General features: G+C 41.4%; 1 protein-coding gene across 1 annotated transcript; it reads left to right on the top strand.

The window, feature by feature from the left end:
• Window positions 1-1,430: 1,430 nt before the first annotated feature.
• Ddx43 (DEAD-box helicase 43) lies at window positions 1,431-26,430 on the top strand. The gene is made up of 16 exons (XM_075967740.1): window positions 1,431-1,711; window positions 5,480-5,535; window positions 7,564-7,690; window positions 10,030-10,158; window positions 11,729-11,810; window positions 15,007-15,163; window positions 15,399-15,517; window positions 16,324-16,434; window positions 17,875-18,016; window positions 18,536-18,636; window positions 20,840-20,927; window positions 22,010-22,137; window positions 22,302-22,411; window positions 23,281-23,419; window positions 24,848-24,935; window positions 26,317-26,430. Exons 1-16 carry the CDS (start codon window positions 1,456-1,458, stop codon window positions 26,428-26,430), a joined length of 1,947 nt encoding a protein of 648 aa, XP_075823855.1. The 5' UTR covers window positions 1,431-1,455.
• The last annotated feature ends 1,361 nt before the right edge of the window (window positions 26,431-27,791 follow it).

The following is a 27,791-nucleotide window of genomic DNA, read 5'->3' as shown; positions in this document are numbered from 1 at the left end:
GTGAAACTGGCAAAGAACAAAATTAATATAAGATAAAAAAAATCTAAATTTATCCTCTCTGAATGTAAAGTGAAAGGACAAACTATAAACAGAAGTATGAATTTGATGTTTGTATGAAGTTAAGGTTACTCAAAAATGACACTTGAATCTCAAATGGCTCTAGAAATCTTGGGAGCAATGCATTTCTTTTGGGAGTGGTGTTCAAGACAGGGTTTCTCAGTGTGTAGCTCTGGGTGTCCAGAAATTGCTCCATAGACCAGGCTGGCCTCCAACACACAGAGATCTGCCTGCCTCTGCCTCCCAAGTGCCAGCTATTTACTGTGGCTACTGGGACTAAAGGCATGTGTTACCACTGCCTGGTCTGTAAAGACCAGTGTGGCTGTTTTATGCTATGATCTACAGGTGAGCTCTATTTATTGAAATACAAATGAAATATCACCACAAGCACCCAGACACAATTCCTCATTAATGTTAGCACATCAAACCCAGCAAAGTCATTTCTAAAGGCTGCTAACCACCCATTTCAGATTAAGGACCAGATACTGTAGGGACATTCAAGACTTGCTCTGCTCCCCATGTCTCCTTGAACTCCTTGTCCACACCCCATTCTGTGCTGTTGCTATATCTGGGTATGATGGCAGTCATCTGTAATCCCAGATGACTGTAATCCCAGCACTTGAGCCCCTGAAAGGAGGATTAAGTCTAGCTTCAGGGAACCTAATACTATAGTTAATTGTGTGGAATTATTTCACCTAGGATGGACACGATCCTACACTTTTCCCCCTGTCCCTACAAGCCCAGTGCTAAGATTCTAAGTGTCCTCTGAGGGATGGTTGACCCTCTGAGACATGTTCAGACAATTTGAGGATCCCAATCCCAGCAGAGACACTGTGGTTTAGCCCAGCCCTGAAGGAGTATATCCAGCTCCAGAATCCTTGCAAAGCGAGGTGTGCTTCAGCCTTGCCTCTAGTCTTTTACTTGCATTAGGTATGGGAGATTGTACATTGGGTCTCCTATGGTAGGCAAGCGCCCTACACCTGAGCTGTATCCCCAAAGCTTCCATCAGTTTATTTTCGTTTTAAAGAGTCTTACCAAGTTGCCAGGCTGTCCTTAAATCCATTGTCGCACAGACCCTCCTGCCCCAGATCTTAAGCCTGCACCATCAGTCCGGCTTGAACGTGAATTTCGAGGCACGGTTGAGATCGTGTCCCAGACTCCAAGGTGCGACGTCCTCAGGCTGGGTGACACCAGGAGCCTTACAGGTCCAGGCGGCCACGTGACTGCGAGCGCAATTGGCCAGGCCGGGCAGGCCCCGCCCCCGAGGCTCGGCGACCAATGAGCGCGCCGAGGACTGGCGGGCGAGCTCGCGGGCGGCCGCAGAGCTTCTCCGACGCCGCGGCCTGTGCTGCAGAGTCGGGGGGAAACGACGTGCGACGCGCGGCTCTCCTGAGAGCCATGTCTAGGCGGGAATCCGCAGCCAACGCTTCCTCCTCGGGCGTTGCTCCCCGGCGAAGCTCGGCGGGGTCCCGCAGCGCCGGTCGAACGGCGGCGGAGGAACCTAACCGGAGGGGCCGGGTCGGCAGCAGCAGAGGGGCTGCCGGCGGCTGGAGAGAGCCAGCGGGTGCCACCGCCGAGGCCACGGCCGCCGCCAGCCACCGCGAACCGCCGCTCTGCTTCGGGGTGAAGAACGACGTGGTGGGCGCGGTGATAGGTGAGCGCGGGTGGGCGGCGGAGGCGGCGGGAGCAGCACGGGACGCGGTTCTGGGGCGGCCGGCGGGGTGTACGGGAGAGAACCTCCTGGGAGACTCGCGCGGGGTCCGCGGTGAAGCTGGGTGCCCTCGAGGGTGAGCCCAGAGGGTGCGGTAGTGACTAGCCAGAGCCTGGGCTTTGCCATAGTTTAGCTTAAGGTGAACTGAAATGCGGAAAGCTGCATCGGGGAGTCCTAGGATTGCAATGTTCAGTTTATCCGAGATGCATGAACAGTGTTGGGGATGTTTCCCTCTGGCGTTAATTCCTAGCTCCAGTTACAGTTTTTTGTTCTGGGTCCTTGGAGTTAATGTTTTTAGTTCTAAAAACCTGCGTTGTAGCATATTTATCGTATTTTTAAGACTGTTTACTGGAGTAAACAGATTCCGTTTCCAAGGTTCATGCCCGAAGAATCTGAGCAAGAATCCAAGTATTTGAGCTGGGCTATAGTGGCGCACGCCTTTAATCCCAGCACTCAGGAGGCAGAGGCAGGCGGATCTCTGGGAGCTCGAGGCCAGCCTGGTCTAGAAGAGCTAGTTCCAGGACAGGAACCAAAAAGCTACAGAGAAACCCTGTCTCGAAAATAAAAAGAAAGAAAGAGAGAGAGAGAGAGAGAGAGAGAGAGAGAGAGAGAGAGAGAGAGAGAGAGAGAAATCCCAGTATTTGAACAGGATCCTCACCAGAGAGCCAATAGGGTTTTTTGTTTGTTTTTGGTTTTTTTTGGAAACAGGGTTTGGGTTTCTCTGTAGCTTTGGAGCCTGTCCTGGAACTAGCTCTTGTAGATCAGGCTGGCCTTGAACTTCCAAGTGCTGGGATTAGCGGCGTGTGCCGCCACTGCCCGGCTTCTTCACTCTCTTTTCCTTCCTGTTGGTGCTCAGGATTGAATCCAAAGCTTCATAAAGGTTAAGCAAATACCTTCCCCTTAATCGGCTACCCAGCCTCACCTTATTTTTGTATTTAAAAATAAATATATAGTTCAGTATTAGCGATAAATGGAAGATTGTAACCATCTCCCATGGTTAGAACTATGCCATTTCTCAACTCGCTTTTCCTTGTTCTTGGACCTCTGCATCGACTTTCTGTGCTGCTGGAGCATTTTATTTTAGATCCTCAAGTAGAATCAAGACACTGTAGTTTGAGATGGGCTCACTGTGCGGAAATAATGCCCACAGTCATCATCTGTTTCTCAGTATCTGACAGAATTTCCTTAAGACAGAAAGTTAACTCCTTATTATATGTCTCTTCCACTGTTGTGGCTATTCACTATCCCTTGGTGATGTTTGAGTGGCTTCCAGTTTTTCACTCTCGTGAGTAGCACCTCTGTGAGCACAGCAGTGGAGATATTCGCCACCATGCTTCTAATTCTTATTACATGTGCGCTCAGACATGGCAATTGCTGGATTAGATGGTAGGGTTTTTTGTTTGTTTGTTTGTTTTCCAATTTGTCCAAATCCTTACCAAACATGTGTCTTTGTTTTAAATAATAGCCATCCTAGCGGTAGTGATATGGGTCCATGGAGCCTAGCATGCACAAAGCTCTTGGTTCAATACCAAGTACTGCTGATTATTATATATTTTTCTCAAGACAGAGAGGGTTTCTCTGTAGCTTTGGAGCCTGTCCTGGAACTAGCTCTTGTAGACCAGACTGGCCTCTAATTCACAGAGATTCGCCTGCCTCAGCCTCCCAAGTGCTGGGATTAAAGGTGTGTGCCACCACTGCCCAGCTGCTAATTACCTTTTTAAAAGAAGGATAAAGTTGGACATGGTGATGTAGGCCTTTAACCCCAGCCCTCTGGAGGTAGAAGCACTTCTGGTCTATATACCAAGATCAGGCAGGTTGGCACTATATAGTGAGACCCTGTGTGATAGCTATTCGTGGTTGTAACTTGACTATATCTGGAATGAATTGAAGTACAGAATGGAGGGCACACTTGTGATCTAGATCTTGAGGCAGGAGGGACCACACCTTCTGCTGGAGTCCTATATAAAGACAATGGAAGAAAGAAGTGTTCCTTCTTTGCTGCTTGCCCGCGCCTTGCCTAAAAATCCATTCCTTCACTTGCAATGGAGCCTACCTCTTTGGGATTCCCGCATATTCTACCGAAGACCAGTTGAGACACCCAGCCTTATTTCCATTCACAGTTGGCCTTTCTCCAGTTCTTCCCCAGAGGGACCTACAGCCTCTTCCCCAGAGGGACCTACAGCCTTTTATAAGGATAAGTGTACATTAGGGGAAAGGAAACAACTTTCCGGGATTGCTTGGATACTGGTTCTGAATTGACACTGATTCCCGGAGATCTCAAGGAATATTGTGGCTCTCCCATTAAAGTAGGGAATTATGGAAGTCAGGTAACTAATGGAGTTTTGGCTGGTGTCCAACTCATAGTCGGTCCCTGAACTCATCTGGTGGTTATATTTCCCCAGTTTCAGAATGTATAATTAGGATTGATATACTTAGAAGTTGGCAGAATTCTCATATTGGTTCCCTGACCTGTGGAGTGACGGCTATTATGTGTGGAAGGGTTAGAGTTGCCTCTGTTAAAGAAAATAGTGAACCAAATACAATATTGCATCCCTGAAGGAACTGCAGAAATTAATGCCACGGTCAGGAACTTGAAAGATGCATTCAGTGTTGGCTCCCACACATCTCTCTCCCCTTTAGCTCTCCTATCCGGCCAGTGCAGAAGACAGATGGGTTGTGGAGAGTGACAATGATCAAAAACTCGATCAGGTGGTAACTCCAGTTGCAGCGGCTGTACCAGATGTAGAGTGTCCTTACTTGAGCAAATTAACACATCTGGTATTTGGTATGATCTAGCAAATGCCTTTTCCTCAGTACCTGACCGTAAGGACCACCAGAAACAATTTGCTTTCAGTTGACAAGGGCAAGCGTATACCTTTACAGTTTTTTCCGCTCTGTGTCATAACTTAGAAAAGATCTTGATCGTTTGTTTGTCTCTTCTACAAAATATCAATCTGGTGTACTATATTTATAACATTATGCTGATTGGATCAAGTGAGCAGGAGGTAGTAACCACTTTGATAACACATATGCATATCAGAGGATGGGAAATAAATCCAGCCAGAATTCAAGGGCCTTCTACCTCAATGAAATTCTTAGGAGTCCAGTGGTATGGGGGCATGCAGAGATATTCCTTCTAAGGTGAAGGATAAATTTTTGAAGCTGTCCCTTTTCACCACCAAGCACAATGTTTACAGGTCTCTTTGGATGCTACTCTGTCCCACACTAAAGTGACTTGGAAAACTGCTAGCTTTGTGTGGGGCCTGGAACAAGAGAAAGCTTCTCAACAGGTCCAGGCTGCAGTGCAGGCTGCTCTACCACTTGGACCATATGACCCAGCAAGACCTATGGTACTTGAGGTGTCCATGGCTGATAGGGATGCTGCTTGGACCTTTGACAGGCCCCTGTAGGTGAATCACAGAAGACCTTTTAGATTTTGGAGCAAGGCTCAACCATCATCTGCATGTTCTTCTCCCTTTGAAGGAGGGATATTGGTCTACTATTGGGTCTTAGTGTAAACTGAATGTTTGACAGTGCGCCACCAAGTCAAGTAGGACTTGCATAGAAGCAGTTTATTATCAAATGGAAGTGGTATATACAAGATTGGGCCTAAGCAAATCCTCAAGGTACAAGCAAGCCACACAAAGGCCTTTGAGGGAACTACATAGATTTCAGTTCATAATCATAGATTTCTTTATTTTTTTAAAACAGGTCGTGGTGGGTCAAAAATTAGAGAAATCCAAAACACAACAAACACTAGAATACAGGTAAGTGATTGGTTCTTGACCCCTGAGAGCATAGCTCTTCATAAGGAGCCCCTGACTAGCATGTGCTTTGTGCTTAACATGGTGAAGTGAGCTGTCAAGGCTCTTCATGTTCTTTATCGTACTGACAGTGAAAGGCATCACTGAACTCTCAGGCCGAGAAAGCAACCCTTGTCTTCTACAGAGTCTTGTCTCTACCCTGTATTTTGCAGGGAGATGCCATGGTTTTCATCTTCCCTTAGTTGTTCAGCTTTCTTCTAGTCTCCTCACCATTCCCCACTAGTCAGAGGAGTCTCCCTAAAATATAGTCATATAGTTCCTTTTCTGCATAAGAACCTTTGGTGGTTCTCTAGTCTTTGATTTTTTTTAAAGCTATTTAGTTGGGGTACTGGGGATTGGACCCACAGTCTCGTATGTATTCTAGGCAAGCATTCTACCACAGAAATACATATCAGGCCCTTTATTTTTATTTTATTTATTTGTGAGTCTGTACATATGTGTGCATTAGTATACTAGCACCTGTGACATGTGGAGGTCAGAGAACAGCATTCAGGAGTCGGTTCTCTCAGTATGTGGTTCTTAAAGATCTAGCTCAAGTCACTGGGCCACTGAACCATCTCACCAGCCCAACCCAAGGTCTCAATTTTCAGCACAGTTTGGCCTGGAACATGGTGTTTAGTTCAGACCGGCCTATAACTCCAGAGTCTCCTGTCCTTCAGCCCGTGAATGGTGGAATTACATGTGTACACTACCCGCAGCAGCTAAGATCTATGCCTGGTAATCCCAGACTCCTTGGCATAGTCCACTTGGCCTGCCATATTTGAAGACTGCCATATACTTCCTCACATTGTCACCCTGTAGTTGTCTCTTTCTAGGCAACTTCTGCTGAGCTTCAGACGAGCCAAGTTATGACATCCTCCCAGCATCTTATAATGGCTTCATTTAGCACTTAACACAGAGTTGTTTATATCTGTAAACCCTGGAGTTGACAAACATTGAATAACCAGCCAAGAAAGACAACACTTGACGTAGAGTAGTTTTCAAGATAAATATTGATAAGTACATTTAAATATGTCATTTGCTAGCCCTGGTGCTGTGGGCTAAAACCCATTTGCTCAGGAAGATCACAAGTTCAAGGCCTGCCTGGGCTACAGTGTGAGTTCATAGCCAACCCCGGGTAAATTAGCATGACTCTGTCTCAAAATACAAAGTGGAAAGAGGGCTGGGAGATAGTTCCCTGGCCTGTGTGAAGCTCTTGATTCAGTCCTCGGTGGTGTGATAAATTGTATTCTATCCTAGTTCTCATTACCCTAGCCTTGAAAACCTAAATCTGAGCCGGGCGGTGGTGGGAGTTCAAGACCAGCCTGGTCTACAAGAGCTAGTTCCAGGACAGGCTCCAAAAACCACAGAGAAACCCTGTTTCAAAAAACCAAAAAGAAAAAGAAAAAAAAAAGAAAACCTAAATCTGCAGGGCAGTGGTGATGCACACTTTTAATCCCAGCACTCAGGAGACAAGGGCAGGCAGCTCTCTGAGTTGAAGGCTGACCTGGTCTACAGATTGAATTCAGGGCTACATAAAGAAACCCTGTCTCAAAAAAACTAAACTAAAAGCAAAACTAACTCTATCATTGCATACATGTATTACTTAGAGAATCCTTTTATTTTCAATTTATTTTTTATGTAGGGGGGAGCACAAACACCAGAGGGTTGTGTGTGGCATTCAGAGAAATCTTACAGAATTGGTTCACTCCCATCTTCAGTGGGATCCAGAGATTAAACTCAAAGCCAAGCTTTGGGAGCGAGTTCCTTTGACTACTGAGCCATCTGGGCAGCCCCTGAATTGTTTTATTTTCTGAATTTAAGTTCACAGATTGTCATTGATACCCATCAGGAGACATAGGATCCCAGTCAAACTGGATATGGAATAGTAGCAAGACCATGTTTACATTCTTTCTTTCTATTTGAAGTAGAGTAATTATTGGCTTGATGAGGAGACTTCAATCTTGCCTTTGTTTCTCCCTTTTTATTTAGGTAATAAAAGGAAGTCCTGAGGCAGAAATCAAAATTTTTGGCAATAAAGCCATGCAAACAAAAGCAAAAACAGTGATAGATAATGTTGTTAAAAAACAACAAAATTACATTCCAGGACACAAACTTGGTAAGTAATCTTTACACACTTAAGTGCTTTAGTCTATTGTTGTTATTGCTGTTGTTATTGAGACAGATTCTCACTATATAGCCTTTGGCTGGTCTGGAACTCTTTGTAGACCAAGCTGGCCTTGAACCCATAAAGATCTGCCTGCCTTTGCCTCCCATGTGTTGGGATTAAAGGCATGTACCACCATGCCCAGCTGCTCTGGATATTTTTTGATTTTCTTTAATTTTATTTATTCTTCTCTGATATATTACATCCCAACTACAGTTTTCCTTCCCTCCTCTTCCCAGGCCCTTCCCATACCTCCCCTCTCCCTCCGATCCACTCCTCCTTCATTTCCCTTAAAGAAAAAAGCAGGCCTCCCATGGATATCAACCAAACATGGTATAACACGTTACAATATGACTAGGTACAAACCTTCATATTAGGGCTGACTCAGTGGGGGAAAAAGGGCCCCAAAAGCAGACCAAAGAGTCAGAGACACCCCCACTCCCACTGTTAGGAGTCCCACAAGAACTCCAAGCTACACAACTGTACACATATGCAGAGGACCGAGCTCAGACCCTTACAGGCTCCCTGATGGCTTCAGTCTCTGTGAGCCCCCTATGAGCCCTGGTTGATTATGTGGGCCTTGTTCTTCTGATGTCCTTGACCCCTCTGACTCCTATAGTCCCTCCTTTCCCTCTTCTGTGGGGTTCCCTGAGCTCCACCTAATGTTTTGGCCCTGGGTCTTCTCCCATCAGTTACTGAATGAAGCCTCTCTGGTGAAGTTATACTAGGCTCCAGTCTATAAGTATAGCAGAATATTATTAGGAATTATTTCATTGATTTTTTTTCCTGTCGTATTTTAAAGATACTTTTTACCATTATTTTTATTGGTTTTATTCTCTTCTGTGATGCGGAGTCTCCATATGTAGGACAAGGTGATCTCAAATTCATAATCCATTCACCTCAGCCTCCGGAGAAATGGGAATACAAATGCGCTTTGCCATACCTGGTTCTTTTTCAGTGTTATAAACATCATACTTGATTCCTTTCCTCAGGCAAGGCTTTAGATGTTCCAGATCTACACATTTTTTTCAGTAAAGGGCTAGATTACTTTGGCTTTTTTAAATTACGTAATGTCAGTAAAGGTGCTTACCACCAAGAATAACAAACTAACCTGAGTTCTATCCCCAGAACACATATAGTAGAAAGGGAAAACTACTTCCTACATGTTGTCCTGTGACTTGTACCCCATGGCATATTCAGGGACATGTCGGTGCACACATATACACACACACTGTAAAAATAAGCAAAAATAAATGGATGTAAAAAACATGTGTAATACCTATTGCTACTTAACTATTATGGTTAAATCTAGTTTGACTTTTAGCCACAGGTAAGTTAAAATGAGAGAACTCTAATGCACACTTTAGTATTAAGGGTAAAGATTGGTCCTGTGTGTGTGTGCTCTGACTTGTGTTCAGAGGCCAGCAGTAGATCTGAGTGCTCTCCACCTATTTTAGGTAGGTTCTTTGATCTGAATGCAGACTTTACTGACTGGGCTACTCGAACTAGCCAGCCTGCTCTGGAGAACCTCTGTGTCTACCTCCCTAGTTCTGTGATCCAGGAGGACCTCCATGCCCACTTGGAACAGACATGGGGCTGGGGATCCAGATCTGGAACAGACATGGGGCTGGGGATCCAGATCTGGAACAGACATGGGGCTGGGGATCCAGATCTGGAACAGGCATGGGGGCTGGGAATCCAGATCTGGAACAGACATGGGGCTGGGGATCCAGATCTGGAACAGGCATGGGGGCTGGGAATCCAGATCTGGAACAGACATGGGGCTGGGGATCCAGATCTGGAACAGGCATGGGGGCTGGGAATCCAGATCTGGAACAGACATGGTGCTGGGGATCCAGATCTGGAACAGACATGGGGCTGGGGATCCAGATCTGGAACAGACATGGGGGCTGGGGATTCAGATCTGGAACAGACATGGGGCTGGGGATCCAGATCTGGAGCAGACATGGGGCTGGGGATCCAGATCTGGAACAGACATGGGGGCTGGGGATCCAGATCTGGAACAGACATGGGGGCTGGGGATCCAGATCTGGAACAGACATGGGGCTGGGGATCCAGATCTGGAACAGACATGGGGCTGGGGATCCAGATCTGGTCCTTGTTCTTGCTTGTGTTTACATAGAACCATTGCCCTAGACCCTGGAAATTACAGATTTCTTTACATTTTAAATATTAATATTCTCATATAAATAAACACAAAAATATTGCATTGGGGATTTTGTGCTGTCAGGATTTACTTCAAAGCTAATTTTGTAAAAATCTTTTAACAGATATTGAATTCCAACCTTCTGTTGGAGCAGACACCAGCACAAGTGACAGTGTAACAGAAGATCAGCCATTGATAGACTGGGACCAAATTCGAGAAGATGCTTTGAAGTGGGAAAAGAAAAAGTGGGCAGGTCAGTGCTGTATCCTACCATTTGTGGGCAGTGATGCTATTTCTTTACTGAAGTTCATGTCTTCTGTAACCCAGCTTCTTAACCTGTGAGTCAAGACCCATGTAGGATCATGTAACTGAATTTAAGGGTCATGAAAAATGTGGCAACAGTACAAGGTTTCTGGACACTCAGTGACCAAACATTAATTCAAAGTCAGAAGCATAACAGATCTGAAGCGATTCGGGCTGTGCTCACGTGTGTCACAGCGCAGGCAGCCTTCACCATAGCCTCGGTTTGGACATGCGCTCTGCATCTACACATAGATGGTGCATCCATCCCACCGCAACATACTCTCACACAGAGATGTTTGTATACACACTCATACATACTTCACATATACACAAAAATAATGCACTATTAATAAATTAATCAAAGTGTTAGTGACTATATCATCATGTGGGCCTGAACCTCTACATGTTAAGTTTTTAGGCAGTTGATGCGCTATGGGGCACTGTGTAAGGATTTAAGCTTAGAAGAGGTGCTTTTACATCCTCGGGCTGCAGAGCCACAACAGAGCTTGTCACATAAGCAGCAGGACCAAGTTCAGATCTCCAACACCACATATAAAGCAAGATGGGTGCTGATCGTCTGTAATCTCATGGCTTGGGGAATGGAGACAAGTAGATCCTAAGAGTTCACTGGCCAGCCAGTCTAACCAGTTGGAGAGCTTCAAATTCAATGAGAGTGCAACTAAGGAGACACCCACCGTCATCCTCTGGCTTGCACATGCACACATGTATGCATGCATGCATACCAACATACATGCATGCATACACTATGCTCACACAAAGAGAGACTCAGCCAGACAGAGACAACCTCAGAAAATTGAGGATTTATATTTAAGGCCAAAAAGTATGGGTGCTGGGAATTTGTGGATCAGTGGTAGAGAAAGTTTCTGAACAAGAAGGTCTGGGTTTGGTTATCAACGTTACAAAAAATAAACGCTAAAGGTGTGGGCCTGAAGAGATGGCTTGATTAAGAGTGTATGTACATGTCAACCTGGTCTACATAGTGAGCTCCAGGACAGTCAGAGCTACACAGTGAGACCCTGCATAGAAAAAAATCATGCTTTCCTTTCCTTTAATGTAAAAGATTCCTTCCTGGAGGCTGTAGACGTGCCTGAATGGTTAAGGATACCTGCTGCTCTGGCAGAGAACCCTAGTTCAATTCCCAGCACACTTGTTGGGCGACTCACAACTGCCAAAGCACCTAACTGCCTTTTCTGGCCACCACGGGCTCCTATACACATGGCATACGCCCACAGAGACATGCATACACATACATAATAAGTAACAAAATACAAATATTTTTTAAAAGAGTCCTTCCTGAGTGAAAAAATATAGTTGAAAGAGAAACCAAAAGGAGATCTTTTAGACTGGCATAAGCCTAGACAGCAACATGTGGAACTATCAAAAACTGTATGCATAGAAAACTTAGTATCATTCTAGTTTGAAATCTGTAGTTTTGAATAAGTGTTAGTAAATGTACATTCTCGTTTTTATCTAAGTTTGGATTGTCATCTTTGTCCCAGATTTACCTCCAATTAAGAAAAACTTTTACGTAGAATCAGCAACGACCAGCTCAATGTCACAAGCGCAGATAGACAACTGGAGGTGGGTAGTTGTTTCATTACCTCAGTGTTCTTAGGTTCTTACTGTTGACGTGTTAGGCAAGGATTTTGAATGGTTGTATTGTAACACTATTCCCAACTTTCATGTTTGTTCTACTGAAACCTTGGCTGCATCTTATGTGATGAGTTTTAGAGCAGTGTTGTCAAATACTGCAGTGGAGCATGGTGGCACACGCCTGTAATCCCAGCACTCAGGAGGCAGAGGTAGGAGAATCATGAGTTCAAGGTCAGCAAGACTGTCACAAACAACAACAAATGTCCAATTGTGATGATGGAAGCTGGTCTGTTTGTGTCTCAGAGGCCATAGATAGCACCTGAACACTTAATGTGGTTCTTATAGCCGAGGAACTAAATGCAATGCTGGGGATGTAACAGTCAACCTCAAACTGCATGATAGTGACCCCACAGATTATAACGTACCTGAAGAAATACTATTTTGAAGTGACTGTAGCTGCAATAAACAATGCAATGCATTGTTCACATGTATGTGGTGACATGACGGTGGTAAACTAAAGCTATGCTAGTCAGAGTATACTATGTTTACGTACAGCTTATAAAACTTTATGCTGAGAATAGACAACTGCTACTAGTTTATATATTTGCTATACTTTTATTATTTTAAAGTATATGCATTCTGACAAAAGTATACTAAGGGCTGGAGGTGCGTCTCAGTAGTAGAGAGTACGTGCCTGGCATGTGCAATACTCTGCATTTGGTCCTCCCCACCCCACTCCTGCCAAATGAAAAAGTTACTCTAAGACTGGGGATAGCTCAATTGGTAGAATGCTTGCCTAGCATGCACAAAACCCTAAGTTTGGTTCCTAGTATCATGGCAGCAAGATGGCACATGCCTGCAATCCCAGCCCTCTAGATAAAGGCAAGGATCAGAAGTTGAAGATCATTCTTGTCTATACAATGAGATTGATAACAGTCTGGAATACAAATCCCCGTCTCAAAGAACAAAGAGCTGCTGTATGTCACATTATCCTCCTGCCTCCACTTTCCTTATGATGAGATTATAAGTGTGTACCGCCATGCACTCGAGGCCACTACTCTACAGCTTAGCTATGTCCGCAGCTTACAGTGAAAAGGTGAAAAGCTTTTAAAAATTGTTTTTTAATATGGTAACTTCTTCTATAATGAATCCCATTGCTTTTGAATTACATTTCTATATGCATGTATGTGTGCATACATATATGCACGGCATTGGCGCACATATGGAGGCCAAAGGGCCACTTGCAGCAGTTGCTTCTCCCCTACTCTGTGGGTCTCAGGGATGGAGCATCAACTTCACTGTCACGCACCTTTACTCGCTGAGCCATCTGGCCAGCACTTTTCATTTTTAAAAATTTCATATATGGCTGGGCGGTGGTGGCGCACGCCTTTAATCCCAGCACTTGGGAGGCTCTCTGTGAGTTCGAGACCAGCCTGGTCTACAAGAGCTAGTTCCAGGACAGGCTCCAAAACCACAGAGAAACCCTGTCTCGAAAAACCAAAAAAAAAAAAAAATTTTATATATATGTGCTGTACTTACATCATTTCTCCCTTCCCTCTCCTCCCTCCAACTCCTCACGTGTCCCTTCCACATCTTCTCAAATGCATGTTTTTTTCTCTTTGTTACTATTACATATCATTGTTACATGAATTAAGCAACCTGCTGAGTCCATTTGTTGTGTATATGTATGTTTTCAGGGCTGACTATTGGTGATAAATAACCAATTAGGGCCTTTGTCCTTGGGATGACTGATTCTTCCTCCCTCAACATTCATTAGTTCCCATAGCTCGTCATTTGGGGGTGGGGCCTTATGAAATTCCCCCTGTCAATCTTGGCATGTGAACTGGTATTTAGGAATATATTTGAGATTTCATGGGTACATCTTCACTCTCATATTTAGAAGATGCAATTTCACCAAAAGATGACCTGGTCCTCTGGCTCTTATAATCATTCCACCTTGTCTTTGGTGATGTTCCTCTGGCCTGAGATGTAGGGCTTGTCTCAGATGTAGATGTATCAATTGGAGCTGGACATTACAGTCAGTTTGTTCTCTCAGTTTTGGCCAGGTGTACTTTTCTGTAATTATCTGTCTACTACAAACAAAGAATAATTTCTCAAACTCTTGAGTTCTTATCTGAAGTCATTAGATTTTTTTTATGAGTCTGTGATTGTTTGGGCTGCATGTATATATGTACACCACATACATTAGGTTTCCAAGGAAGTCAGAAGAGGGTGTTAAATCTTCTGGAACTGGAGTTACAAACTGTGATAGCAAGAGCAAATAGGACTCTTAACCACTGAACCATCTCTTCATCCCGTTAATAGCAACCTTAAAAACTGACACAAATCTTACAAATAATAAGTTTGTTGTAAAAATAATGGGTGGGCATAGTAGTGCATGTCTGTAATCTTAGCACTTTGGAGTTTGAGGTAAGATGATGAGGAAAGAGTTCAAGGTCAGTGTAAGCTACGCGTGGAGTTTGAGACTAGCCAAGTCCACACGAGGTTCTGCAAAAAAAAAAAAAGGTGTGGCAGAGAGATGATTGCGACAATGCTAAGCCTTGGTCAAATAATTCCTCTCAGGACTATTTGTTAGCCTAGTTTTATGTTATCATGCACATGTTTGGGTCCTGTTTTCCATATTCATTCATTCACCCACAGAATTAGGTTTCCCTTTACCTCTGTACCCTCATTTAAGAGGGAAGCAGTCCTATTTCTTTTTTTGTCTGTTCATTTATTTACTTATTTGTTTTGAAACAGAGTGTATAGCCCAAGCTGGCCTCAAACTTTCAATCCTTCTGTCTCCACTTCCAAGTGCTAGCATTCCAGTTGTGTGCCACCATGTCCAGCCCTCCATTTCTTAGTCTATATCACCTTAAAAATCTGGTTTTAATCAGGCACAGATGACTTTCTGGCTATTACCTGAACTGACTGTAAGAAATATGCTTTTCTTGGGCCAGGCCGTGGTGTCACACGCCTTTAATCCCAGCACTCAGGAGGCAGAGGCAGGTGAATCCCTATGAGTTCGAGGCCAGCCTGGTCTACAGGATCTAGTTCCAGGACAGCTAGGACTGTTAAACAGGGAAACCCTGTCTCAAAAAACAAAGAAAAAAGAAAGAAAGAAAGAAATATTCTTTCTCAAGTCAATTGAACAAATCCACTAATACTTGTATTTTCTATAAAGGAAAGAAAATTTTAATATAACATGTGATGACTTGAAAGATGGTGAGAAACGTCCTATCCCTAACCCTATATGTAAATTTGAAGATGCCTTTCAAAGTTACCCAGAAGTTATGGAAAACATTAAAAGAGCAGGCTTTAAAAAGCCTACACCAATTCAGGTATGCTTTTGTTAACTCCAATATTTCATTGAACACTGCCCCCCAGATAATATCTGATAATGTTAGAAGTTAAATCACTAGGGAATAGCTGTGTCTTAATAGCATGTGCCCAGTACCTCCTGCAGCACTGCTAATAACTGACAAGATGTGTTTAAAAACCTAGAGCTGATGGGCACAAACAAATGGAGCAGGAGTTGTGATTCTTGTTTCAGTATTGATCTTTTTTTTTTTTCAGTCACAGGCGTGGCCAATAGTTCTACAAGGAATAGATCTTATTGGAGTAGCACAAACTGGAACAGGGAAGACACTGTCCTATTTAATGCCTGGATTTATCCACCTAGACTCTCAACCACTGTAAGAACTCCCTTGACTCTATTTTCTTATTAGGGATTTAATAGTATATAACAAAAAACTATAATTAAGTTCTGTCATTTCTTCTCTTCTTTGCCAGTCTGCATATGACTATGCTTATGATGTATATGGTCATAAAACCATTTTAGGAAGCAATAGATACTGTCTACCAAAAGTCAATAAAAAACACTGGAATCAAAGTGCCTAAATTGTCCTAAATCATGTTGTTTAATTAAATTTCTATGAATGTGTTGTCCAATATAGTTCTAACCAATGAAAAAAATGTTTATCATTTCAAATGTAATGTTAAAAAAATGTCATGTTAAATGAACAAGTAAATATTTGAGGCAGTGGACTTGTGGTGTATGTGACTTATTTTCTGGCTTTTGTCATTTTATGGTAGCTCTACCTTTATAATAAAAAATTATAGAAACTTATACCAGCAGCTTATTTTTAGGTATGTTAATTGTAATTAATAAAATTAAGTCTACACGAGGAACTTTTTATTTATTTATTTTGAGACAGGGTTTCTCTGTGTAACAGTTATGACTATCCTGGCATCTGCCTTGTAGACCAAATTGGCTTCAGATTCACAGACATGCCTGCCTCTGTCTCCCAAAGGCTGGTATTAAAGGCATGCACCACCACCACCTGGCCTACAGGAGGAACTTTTTAATCATACACTTTACCAAAAAGTAAAAATATGTTTTTTCTGCTTCTTTTGACACTCATCATTACAAATCTTGCTCTAAATGACCTTGCCATGCACTTGAGACAAATAACGTAATGTTATTGTTTCCCTTTTAAAGAGCTAGAGAACAAAGAAATGGACCAGGCATGCTAGTCCTTACACCAACCCGGGAATTAGCCCTTCAAGTAGAAGCTGAATGTTCTAAATATTCATATAGTGATCTTAAAAGGTAAGTCGTTTCTCTATGAGTGTTATATTCACCTCCACATTTGTAGTAACTTTATTTAAATTGTGTGTGTGTGTGTGTGTGTGTGTGTGTGTGTGTGTGTGTGTGTGTGTTTCTTTGGTTCAAATTCAGTCTTGTGCATATTTGCCAAATGCTCAGCTCCTGAACTATCACCCCAGCTCTACAAATTAATTTTCAATTGGTACACAACAATAAAATCATGTTTATTAATGAGGTACCATGTTATGCTTTGGTATGTCCATGAATTATGTAATGTTTAGGTTGAATTAAACATTTCCTCAAACCTTTCTTTTTTGAGACAGGGTCTCTCTTGCTGTCCTGGAACTCACTATGTGTATCAGGCTGGCCTCAAAGTCACAAAGGTCTCCTTTTCTCTGCCTCCCTAGTGCTGGGATTAAAGGAATGTGCCACCACTGGGCTTCTTAAATATCATTTTTTGAGTTGTAAACATTCAAAAGCCTTCTAATTCTTTAAAATGTACATTTTATGGACTGACAAGCTAGCTCAGCAGTTAAGAGTACCTGCCCACTTACAGAAGACCCAAGTTCGGTTCCTAATACCTAAGTCAGCACACACCCACTTAGAACTTCGGCTCCAGGGAAATCCCACACCTACAAGAGCACATGCACTTATGTGCACATACTTGTGTGCAGACAAACACATAATTTAAAATAGTAAAAATAAATCTTAAAAAACATACACTATACACTATCGCCAGGCAGTGGTGGCACACTCCTCTAATCCCAACACTTAGGAGGCAGAGACAGATGGATCTCTGAGTTCAAGACCAGCCTGTTCAACAGAGAGGGTTCCAGGACAGCCAGAGCTCCACAGAAAAATCTTGTATTGCAAAACAAAAATACATTGTATTATTCAAATCACTGCTGTATGGGGCTGAAGAGACTGCTTAGTCAATAAGCGCACTGACTGCTCTTCCAGAGGACCCAGGTTCAATTCCCAGCACCGACATGGAAGCTTACAACTGTCTGTAGTTTTAGTTCCAGGGGATCTGACACCCTCACGCAGACACACATTCAGGCAAAGCACCAATGTATGTAAAATAAAGATAAATAAATAAATAAAATTTTAAGTTACTGCTGTGCTATAATAACACAGCAAGTTCTTGCTCTGAGTTTACCTTTTATTATCATAGCTTCTGACATCTTCATTAGTTTCATACCTTAGGGATCTGATTTAATTAACAATAGCCATGTCATAAAGCTCAGAAATGTAGAAATATTGTTTTTTAGGAAACACTATAGGCTGGCAGTGTGGATAGTTTGCATAATGGGGTGGCTACTCCTAAAAACATCAAATCTTTTATTTCATCTTATCTGTAACTGAAATGCTTAGGTTAGTTGCAATTTTGCATTATGATGGGATGTTCTTTGCTTAAACATGAACTTCTGGATTTTTTTAAAGTGTTTGTGTATATGGTGGTGGCGATAGAGATGGACAAATACAAGATGTTTCAAAAGGTGTAGACATCATTATTGCAACTCCTGGAAGATTGAATGACCTACAAATGAATAACTTTGTCAACCTGAAAAGTGTAACCTATTTGGTAATCATGGAGTGAGGGTTTGGAATACTGGGAGGAAAAAGAACTGAATTTGTAAAAGACGGGGGAGGGGATGGCTGTTTTATAGGGCTTTGTATTCTGGAACTATTTCCCATTCTGCTTAGCATAGTAGGAAAGTTAGACATTCGGTTTTTCTCATTCAGTAGCCATAGAAACTGTTGGGAATCAAGTGAAACAAATCAGTCTGCATTCTTTGTCCACAGAAAGTTTATTCTGGTCTTGAGAAGTTGAAATGTCTTAGATAATAGGGAAAGTAAGTGTTTAGAAAAGAGATTGGTGGGGCTGGAGAGATGGCTCAGAGGTTAAGAACACTGTTCTTCCAGAGGTCGTGAGTTCAATTCCCAGCAACCACATGGTGGCTCACAGCCATCTATGATGAGATCTGGTGACCTTTTCAGGCCTGTAGGCGGACGTGGAAACTAACACTGTATACATAATAAATAAATACTTAAAGAAAAAAGAAAGAAAAGAGATTGGCCACATTCTTAATTTTGAATACAGGTTTTAGATGAGGCAGACAAGATGCTGGACATGGGATTTGAACCCCAGATAATGAAGATTTTGTTAGATGTACGCCCAGACCGGCAGACTATTATGACAAGGTAAGTATACCTAATTATGTATGTATTCAGAATAGAAGTCGGTAGATTAAAAACTTATTCTATTAAGTTACTTTCTCAACTACCTTTCAGAGCATTACTTGAAAGTACTTTGAGGTTCTTGAATGTAACAATGAATACTTTATCTTTGACTATTATACCTTTCCTACATAATAAATGGGTTTGTTATTTTTGTGAGCCACCATGTGGTTGCTGGGAATTGAACTCAGGACCGCCTGAAGAGCAGTCAGTGCCCTTAACCTCTGAGCCATCTCTCCAGCCCCCGGGTTTGTTATTTTTGTTACTTTTTTTTTTTTTTGATTTTCGAGACAGGGTTTCTCCGTAGCTTTTGGTTCCTATCCTGGAACTAGCTCTTGTAGACCAGGCTGGCCTCGAACTCACAGACATCCGCCTGCCTCTGCCTCCCAAGTGCTGGGATTAAAGGCATGCGTCACCGCTGCCCGGCTTTGTTACCTTTTTTTTGAAACAATATGTAGTTCTGTCTAGCCTGGAACTTTCCATGTAGACTAGGCTGGACTCAAACTCAAAGAGATCTGCCTCCCAATTGTTGAAATTAAAGGCATAACTATACTTATTTTTTTGTTTGTGTGTGTGTATGCACTGTGGCACATGTAGAGAGGTCAGAGGACAACTTGCAGGAGTAGGTTCCAGCCACGATGTGGGTTCTGGGAATGGAATCAGGTTGTCAGCCTTGGCAGCAAGTACTTTTGCCTGCTTGAGCCGCTCACAAAGGGTTTTACATGAAAGTCGTGTTTCTTGGAAAGACCTTATGTTGAATAAATGATCACTTATCTTTAGAGATAAATATTTGATTTCTGATTACTTTTCCTGACATAAAACTGAGAAAACAATGATTGTCTGTGTAATCTATAAAGAAAAATTCTTCCTAGGCCCATATTCTCTGTTTGAAAGATGGTTCCGTGATTAAGAATGCTTGTTGCTCATGCAGAGGACCCAGATTCAGTTCCCAGCATCCACATCAGGTACATATGAGCATCCACTACCACCTGTACCTCCATTTCCAGGAAGTCTGATGCCTCTGGCCTGTAGGGGCACCTGCAATCATAAGCATATCCCCATGCACACATATGCGTGTAATTAAAATAATATGACTCCCCCTCCCACAAGGCTCATGAAATATACAGAAAATTGAGCAGAAAGAATATAGAAACCAGAGATCAGGGAGGACTTTAAAACAGGTCTTCTGGACATGGTGAGCAGTTGCTACACAAGACCTGCATACAATCGACTGAGTCAATATCCTAGCAGGGATTAAACAGCGTGGGGTGGGATACTCAAGGCAGTTGCCACTTGCCAGTAGAAAGCCAATTTTCTTCAGGGGTGGGGCCCTGTTAGGCTCTTATGCTAAGGTAGGTAGCCCTATACCCACATGCATGTGGCAACACATTTGAACTCAGTAGGTTGTGTGTGTGTGTGTATTGTGTGTAAAGAAGACACAGAAAAAGGGTGTAGGCATGAAGTTGGGAGGTGGGAGAGAGGAATTTAGTAGGAGTTGGGGGTAGTGTAATAAACAGTAGATTTGATCAAATAAAATGCATTTGTGTATTAATGGAAAATTTTTAGTTTACAGAAAGGATAGTTGAATGGCTTTAGAAAAAATACTAAATCACTTCATTTTCTGTTATCTACCATTTCAAGAAAATGGAGTTATATTTCATTGTATATGAAGGTACAAAAGGGGACCAATTTCATTATTTTATATATGTTGAAGAAAAGTATGAACTTATAGCCTTTGACCAATATACTTAAAATGATTTGTATGGGCCTAAGCACTTGATTTTCCTTGCTGACATTGTGTGATAAATATAGATTGTTTAATTTTGGTGGTTTGTTTGTTTTGGCTTTTATAAAGGATGAAACACAACTAAACTTTTGTTACCCTTTTATAGGTAAAAATTTATTTGATGTTATAGAGGCATTCTTAACCTTTTGGATAATATAAACAAAGAATAAGTAAATGAAAAAAGACTTAAAAGTTATGTCCAGTGGCTTGACTGCAGCTAGACAGCTCAATAGAATTTAACTGTAAATTTCTTTGACTTATTTCAGAGATTAGGAACATAAAGATGTCTTTCATGAGTAGCTTGGTACACAGCATGCTTAAAGAAATTTGGTAACATGTTATAATAAAGTTTTGATGTTTGTGTATCTGGTTTGTTTCCAGTGCTACTTGGCCATCTGCTGTCCGCCGTCTTGCGCAGTCTTATTTGAAAGAGCCAATGATTGTCTATGTTGGTACTTTGGATCTAGTTGTAAGCTTGTTTTTATTTCTATTAAAACTTTGTATAATTATACTTAAAGAACATAGATAAAGGCAGTGGGATGTACTTCAGTGATGGAGTAGATACTTAGCATCCATGAGGCTCTGGGTTCAGTCCCAACACAAGGGGAAAAAAGCCTGATTTTGATATGTCTGTTTCATCAACTCAATTAGTTTACAGAGTGTGTGTAAATATTTTTCTAATATATTATGCATATTTCTAATATGCATATATACTAAATTCTATATATATACATATTAGAAATATATATGTATTAGAAAATAGAGGGGTTAGGAAGAGGGCTCAGTGGATAAAGTGCTTGCTACTCAGGACGTGGAATTCAGATCCTCAGAACCGAAGTGAAAAATTAGGCAGATGTGGCAATCACCAAGACAGATTCCCTAGGACAAGCTGACTGACTAGTGAGACTAGCCAAAGTCAGAGAGCTCCAAGTTCAGTGAGAGACCCTGTCTTATTTATTAAAGTGGGGAGCAACTGAGGAAGATCTTGTCGACTTTGGGCCTCCACACTCAATGTTTCTGCACACATACACATAAAAAATAATAGTAAATATAAACTAATACTCTGAAAAGTGATAATCATTCAGGAAAAACTATGTGAGTACTTCATTCTTGACTAAGTGCTACTATAATCTCTTTTATCTAAAGAGATTTTTAATTAATTATTATTAGTTAAAAAAATGACACTAGTCAATTTTGTATTAAATTGACAAAGTACTTCCAGAGTTGAGATTCATGTTGTATCACCTCATTACTGAAAGTCTGATATGCAAAGTTCAGGAATATAATGCTTACAAACATGATATTACTTGATGGTTGTCCTTACAACAGTAGTCAGTAGCTTTTAGCATGCCTGCCAATCATTCATGTGTTCCCAGACTCAGTGGGGGTAAATAAGTGATAAAAATCAAAGACTGAGCTTAAGTGTTGAGTAGAAATAATAATTTTGCTATGCTCACTACCTTTCTATTTTCAAAGTCTTAGCTGATTATAAATGCATTTTGAGCCATTTGTGGTTGGTATTAATATACTTATATTCTCTGAATTATTTAGGCTGTAAGTACAGTGAAGCAAAATATAATCATCACCACAGAAGAAGAGAAACGAACTCATATCCAAACTTTCCTAGAGAATATGTCACCTAAAGATAAAGTCATTGTGTTTGTCAGCAGAAAAGCCGTGTAGGTATTTCTTTGTGCTTTCTTTATCATCAGCAATCCAGATGACTTACTCATGGCTGTTTTTGTATATAAAATTTCAAATGGGGAAGTTGACAGACTGTTTGCTAGTTGATGAAGGTATTAGAATAAGCACTTAAGTTCATTAACTTTATTCTTTGGTTCAGTGCTGATCACTTATCAAGTGACCTGATTCTCCGACACATATCAGTGGAGTCTCTGCATGGCAACAGAGAGCAGAGTGACCGAGAGAAAGCATTAGAGAACTTTAAGACAGGTGAGTTATAATTGCTGTCTGTTGCAGTTTCGGGGATTCCAGTACCTGGGCTTGACTGAGTGATGATATCTTTTCATATTTTCTATTTCTCAATCTGTCCTCACTTTGTAAACCCAAAATAGACTGAATATTAATATCTGCTTCTGAGAAATAACTAGCTAACTTTACAAAGACCAATTCATGAATGAGTGACGTTAGAATACTAACTTGTAGTTGAGACTGTATTAGTTTCCCTGAAAGATGTATGTCTTAGTTACTTTGCTATTGCTGTGTTAAAACACCATGGCCAAGGCAACCTATAAAAGAAAAGCTTTATTTGGAGCCCATCACCAATGAGCTTGACAGCAAGCAGGGAAGGTGTTGGCGCAGCAGCTGAGCTCTGCCCTGGGAATGGTGGGAGGCTCCTGAAACTTCAAACCCTCTCCCAGTGATGTACATTTTCCAACAAGGCCACACCTCTTAATTCTTCCCTAAAATTATACCTACAGGGACTAAGCATTTAAACATAGGAGTCTATGGGGCCATTTTCATTCAGACCACTGAAACGTTTCTCTTTCCCACATTTGTTCAGATAGTTCAGGAGAGGACCATTTGCTGAACTGTGGTATGTGGTGTTGTGACTTGCCAGTAGTTTTAAAGTCTTTCTTGGGTGTGAGGGCGATCTGGCTGCAACATCTGTCACCCCATTGATCGCCAGGGTTGATTCAGCTGATCTGGCTGGCTAAGCGGGTGTCCCCTTCCTCCCTCACCGCTAAAAAAATAAGTCTTTTCTGCTTTCACTATAAGCAATAATCATTTAATTAAATTTCACATGTCTTCAACTGGCTTTTACCAGACAAGTTTAGTGTTTATTTGCCTTTATTCTTTAGGTAAAGTGAGAATACTTATCGCTACTGACTTAGCATCTCGAGGTCTTGATGTCCATGATATCACTCATGTCTACAATTACGATTTTCCACGGAACATTGAAGAATATGTACACAGAGTAGGACGTACTGGGAGAGCGGGGTAAGCCAGCTGGGTCAGCCCAGGAGAAAAGTTCTGGTTCTGGATTCTCTTCACTCTCGCAGAAACCCATTTTATTCTCTTGTATATGTTCTGTTCTTCTCTAGACCCTTATTGACTCTTCTATCCCTTTTTATCTGGATGAACTAGATCCCGCAGTGATTGGCTTCTCGTAATTTAAGTTCTTTTCAATTGTCGGTCATAGGTTTTGTGTGTTTTGTTTTTGTTGTTACTTAGCATTTTGTTCTTCTTTTAAAAAGATTTGTTTACATAGATGAGCACTTTATTTGAATGTTCATCTGCACATGAGAAGAGTGTAGGATCCCATTATAGATGGTTGTAAACCATCATGTGGTTGCTGGAGACCCAGGACTCTGGAAGAGTGGCCAGTGCTCTTAACTGCTGAGCCATCTCTCTAACCCCTGTGTGTTTGTTGTCATTGTTGTTGTTTTCAGTACTGGGGCTGGAATTTAAGGCCTCACAAACTAGGAAGTGCTCTATCACTAAGCCATATCCCTGGGCCTCTTTGTACTCCCCCCACCACACCCCTACCCCACAGTCTTACTAAGTTGCCCAGGCAAGCTTTGAACTTTGTGATCTTCTTGCCTTAGCTTCCCAAGTATGTACTTGTTTGTGCTAATGTTTTAAACCTGCAGTATTCCGTCAGTGAATGTGTTCAGCTATCACTTTTATTGTTATTGACAAAGTATTCAGATTTGCACTAACATGAGAAGAGTACCTTTTCATCCCTGTTGAATCATTGGGCTGTTTTTAAACTGAAAATTCCACCAGCCTTCTGAACCCAGAATTTCTGTGTTTCAGGTCTGATGAATCATAAATCAAAACTATTTTTTTAAAAAGTACCTGTGTAGGATCCGTGGCTGCTCTTCTAGAGGTTCTGAGTTCAATTCCCAACATCCACATGGCAGCTCACAACTGTCTGTAACTCCTATTTGGGCATCTGGCACTTCATACAAACATACAAGTAGGCAAAACACCAATGCACATAAAATTAAAATTAAAGTAAATAAATTAAAAAAAACTACCTTTGGTGAACAGATTTTTTTTCTTGTCTTTGTTCCCAAGATAAAAAAATTATGACATCTGTTTTTGTAGAGTGTGTATGTATGCATATAGTAAGTAATCTAGATATGATTTACATTATACAGGACAGTACATAGATGTGATACCATTTTATGGAAGAGTCTTGAGTATCCTCTGATTTGATGTCCTCGTGGGGTCCTGGAACCAACTCCACTGAATGCAAAGAGATGACTTTATTTAGATTCTAAATTGCAGTTTATGTGATATTTACTCTATAACACATATGTGTAAAGGTTGAGGTTTCTTGTTTTTCTTCTGTTTTCTGTATTAACCAAATTAAGAGTATATGGTATAAAATAAATTATATGAACTTTTTTCCTTTTAAAGGCGAACTGGTATGTCAATTACCCTTATCACAAGAAATGATTGGAGGATTGCCACTGAATTGATTAATATTCTGGAAAGAGCAAATCAGGTAAGAATTTGCAACTTATAGAAATTTTTATATTAATGTGTTAGTTGTACGTTATGCCAGATACTGAAGGCCGTGCTTGGCAAGTAAGATATATAACCAAACACTAATATGAGGGTTGTGACAGGGCAATGATTGTGAGCTGTGGGAGTATATGACTGAGAAACCTAATGTGATATGAGTGAGCAATAGATAGCCGTAGGAACACTCTAAGTTCAGTAGTGAGACAGAATACATGAGAAATGATACCATTAAAAGGGGGTGTTGGAGCTGGGTGGTGGTGGCACACACCTTTAATCCCAGCACTTGAGAGGCAGAGACAAGTGGATCTCTGAGTTCAAGGCCATCCTGGTCTACAGAGTGAGCTCCAGGAAAACCAAAGCCACATAGAGAAAAACCGTGTCTCAAAAAAACAGACTGAGGTAGACTGAGAGAGAGGAGTTGACCAAAATGAAGGATGTAAAAAAAAAAAAGTCATATAGTAGAAACCTACCTACTGTTTTATGATTCAATTAATATATACATATATATATATATATTAGTGTGTGTGCGTGTGTGTATCTAAATGACAGAAGGGTCATTTAGATGGCTCAACAGGTAGAGGCATGTACATGTAAGGCTGACAACCTAAATTTGATCCCCGGATCCCTCAGTGTGACAGGAGAAAACTGACTCCCAAGAGTTGCCCTTGGGCTGAGCTTGAACATACACAAAATCAAATATATATATATATATATATATATATATATATATATATATATATATATTAAAACGTAATGGAGCTGCAGAGATGGCTCAGCAATTAAAAGCAAGCCGGGAGGTGGTGGCGCACGCCTTTAATCCCAGCACTTGGGAGGCAGAGGCAGGCGGATCTCTGTGAGTTCGAGACCAGCCTGGTCTACAAGAGCTAGTTCCAGGACAGGCTCCAAAACCATAGAGAAACCCTGTCTCGAAAAAAAAAAAAGGCAATTAAAAGCACACTTTTAGGGAACCCGGATCAATTCCCAATACCCACATGATGGCTCATGATCATCTCTAATTCCAAAGAATCCCCCTTCTGGCCTCTGCAGACACCAAACTCGCAAGTGGTATATAGATATACATGTAGGCAAAAGTCATACACATAAAATAAAACAAAAAGATAAAAATAAAAATGTGTTAAAGGAACTGTTAGGCAGCTAGGAAACAATAGAAACGGAGTAGAAGGATGGGCACATGATTCTGTAGCTTAGACATATTTAGGACTTAACTGGCAAAGAAAGACCTTTTTTTCTCTTTTTGAAAGATGTCTTGTGATTGTGGGCTTCTCTGAAACAATTTAAAGGTTATTCAGCATATTGTAGGAAGGAACTCAGAATCCTAATAACACATTTAATAATTTCAGAGTATCCCAGAGGAACTTGTCTTAATGGCCGAGAGATACAAAGCAAATAAACTAAAAAGAGAGATGGAAAAAAAAATGGGGAAACCTCAAGGGAAGCCACAGAAGTTTCACTAATTTACTCGTGCGCTACAGGTAAGTTTTTATGGTGTAGACATTCAGATCTTTGTCTTTCTTTTTGTTTTGTTTGTTTTTTGAGACAGTCTCTTTATGTATCACTGGGTGTCTTGGAACTCACTATGTAGACCAGGTTGGTTCTGAACTCAAAAGATCTGCCTGCTTCTGCCTCCCAAATTCTGGGATTAAAGGTGTGCACTCCCACAACCAGCAAACCTCTGTCCTTCAAAACTAGGTTTATATGGTGCATATATTACAGTCAGCATAATCTCTAAGAACTGCTAACATAATAAATGATGAATTTTTACTTTTTCACCTATTACCAAAGTCTAGTTAATAAACCTTTTTTTAGACATATGCCACCCAGGCTGGCCTCATACCTGCAACCTTTCTGCATTTCTACCTTAGCTTTCTGAGTGCTAGGGGGTTACAGGTACATACCAGAATATGCAGCCCAGAAGTAATTTATATATTTATCAAATAACTATCAAAAAGTATCAGGTTTTGGCAAGCACGTGAAAAATTTGGACGCCTTGTTGACTGCAGGTGAGGTTGTAAGTTGATTTGTCTCCTGTGGAAAATACCACAGTGTTCCTTAGCAATTATCTGATGTCACCAGTCTGCTTCTGGGTATATATTCAAAATGAATAGGAAGCAGGACCTCAAAAATGTATGCCCTTATTTCAGAGCATATACTTAAAAAACAGCACTACTCTCTTAGAAGGAATCCTGTTGTGGAATATTTTTTTAAGTATTCAAAAAGATGTGTTGCCTGGGCTACAAGAGCTAGTTCCAGGACAGGCTCCAAAACCACATAGAAACCCTGCCTCGAAAAAACAAAAAAAAAAAAAAGATGTGTTGAATTTGTTTAATATGTAAACTAGTGTTGCGTATGTTTATGTTGCAAAATATTTGCTTAAAGCCGGGCGGTGGTGGCGCATGCCTTTAATCCCACTCGGGAGGCAGAGGCAGGCAGGTCTCTGTGAGTTCGAGACCAGCCTGGTCTACAAGAGCTAGTTCCAGGACAGGCTCCAAAACCACAGAGAAACCCTGTCTCGAAAAAAAAAAAGCGAAAATATTTGCTTAACTATGTAAAGATGTGTTGCATTTGTTTAATTTTATTATGTAAAGATAGTATTGCTCTTTTGCCTGCCTAAGGCACCTGATTGGTCTAATAAAAAGCTGAACAATTGTGAGGGAGGAGGTATAGGCGGTACTTCTGAGCAGGAAGGGTAAGTAGGAGGAAGAATTTAGGCACAAAGAATGAAAAGGAGAAACCAGAGAGATGTTGGGACAGACAGACAGACATGGAGGAAGCAGGAAAGTATAACATACAGAATAAAGAAAGGTAAAAATCCCCG

The sequence above is a fragment of the Microtus pennsylvanicus genome, chromosome 3 (genome assembly GCF_037038515.1).
Source record: "Microtus pennsylvanicus isolate mMicPen1 chromosome 3, mMicPen1.hap1, whole genome shotgun sequence".
Lineage (NCBI taxonomy): Eukaryota > Metazoa > Chordata > Mammalia > Rodentia > Cricetidae > Microtus > Microtus pennsylvanicus.
The sequence above is the reverse complement of the archived record's forward strand: the minus strand, read 5'-3'. Positions and strand labels throughout refer to the sequence as shown.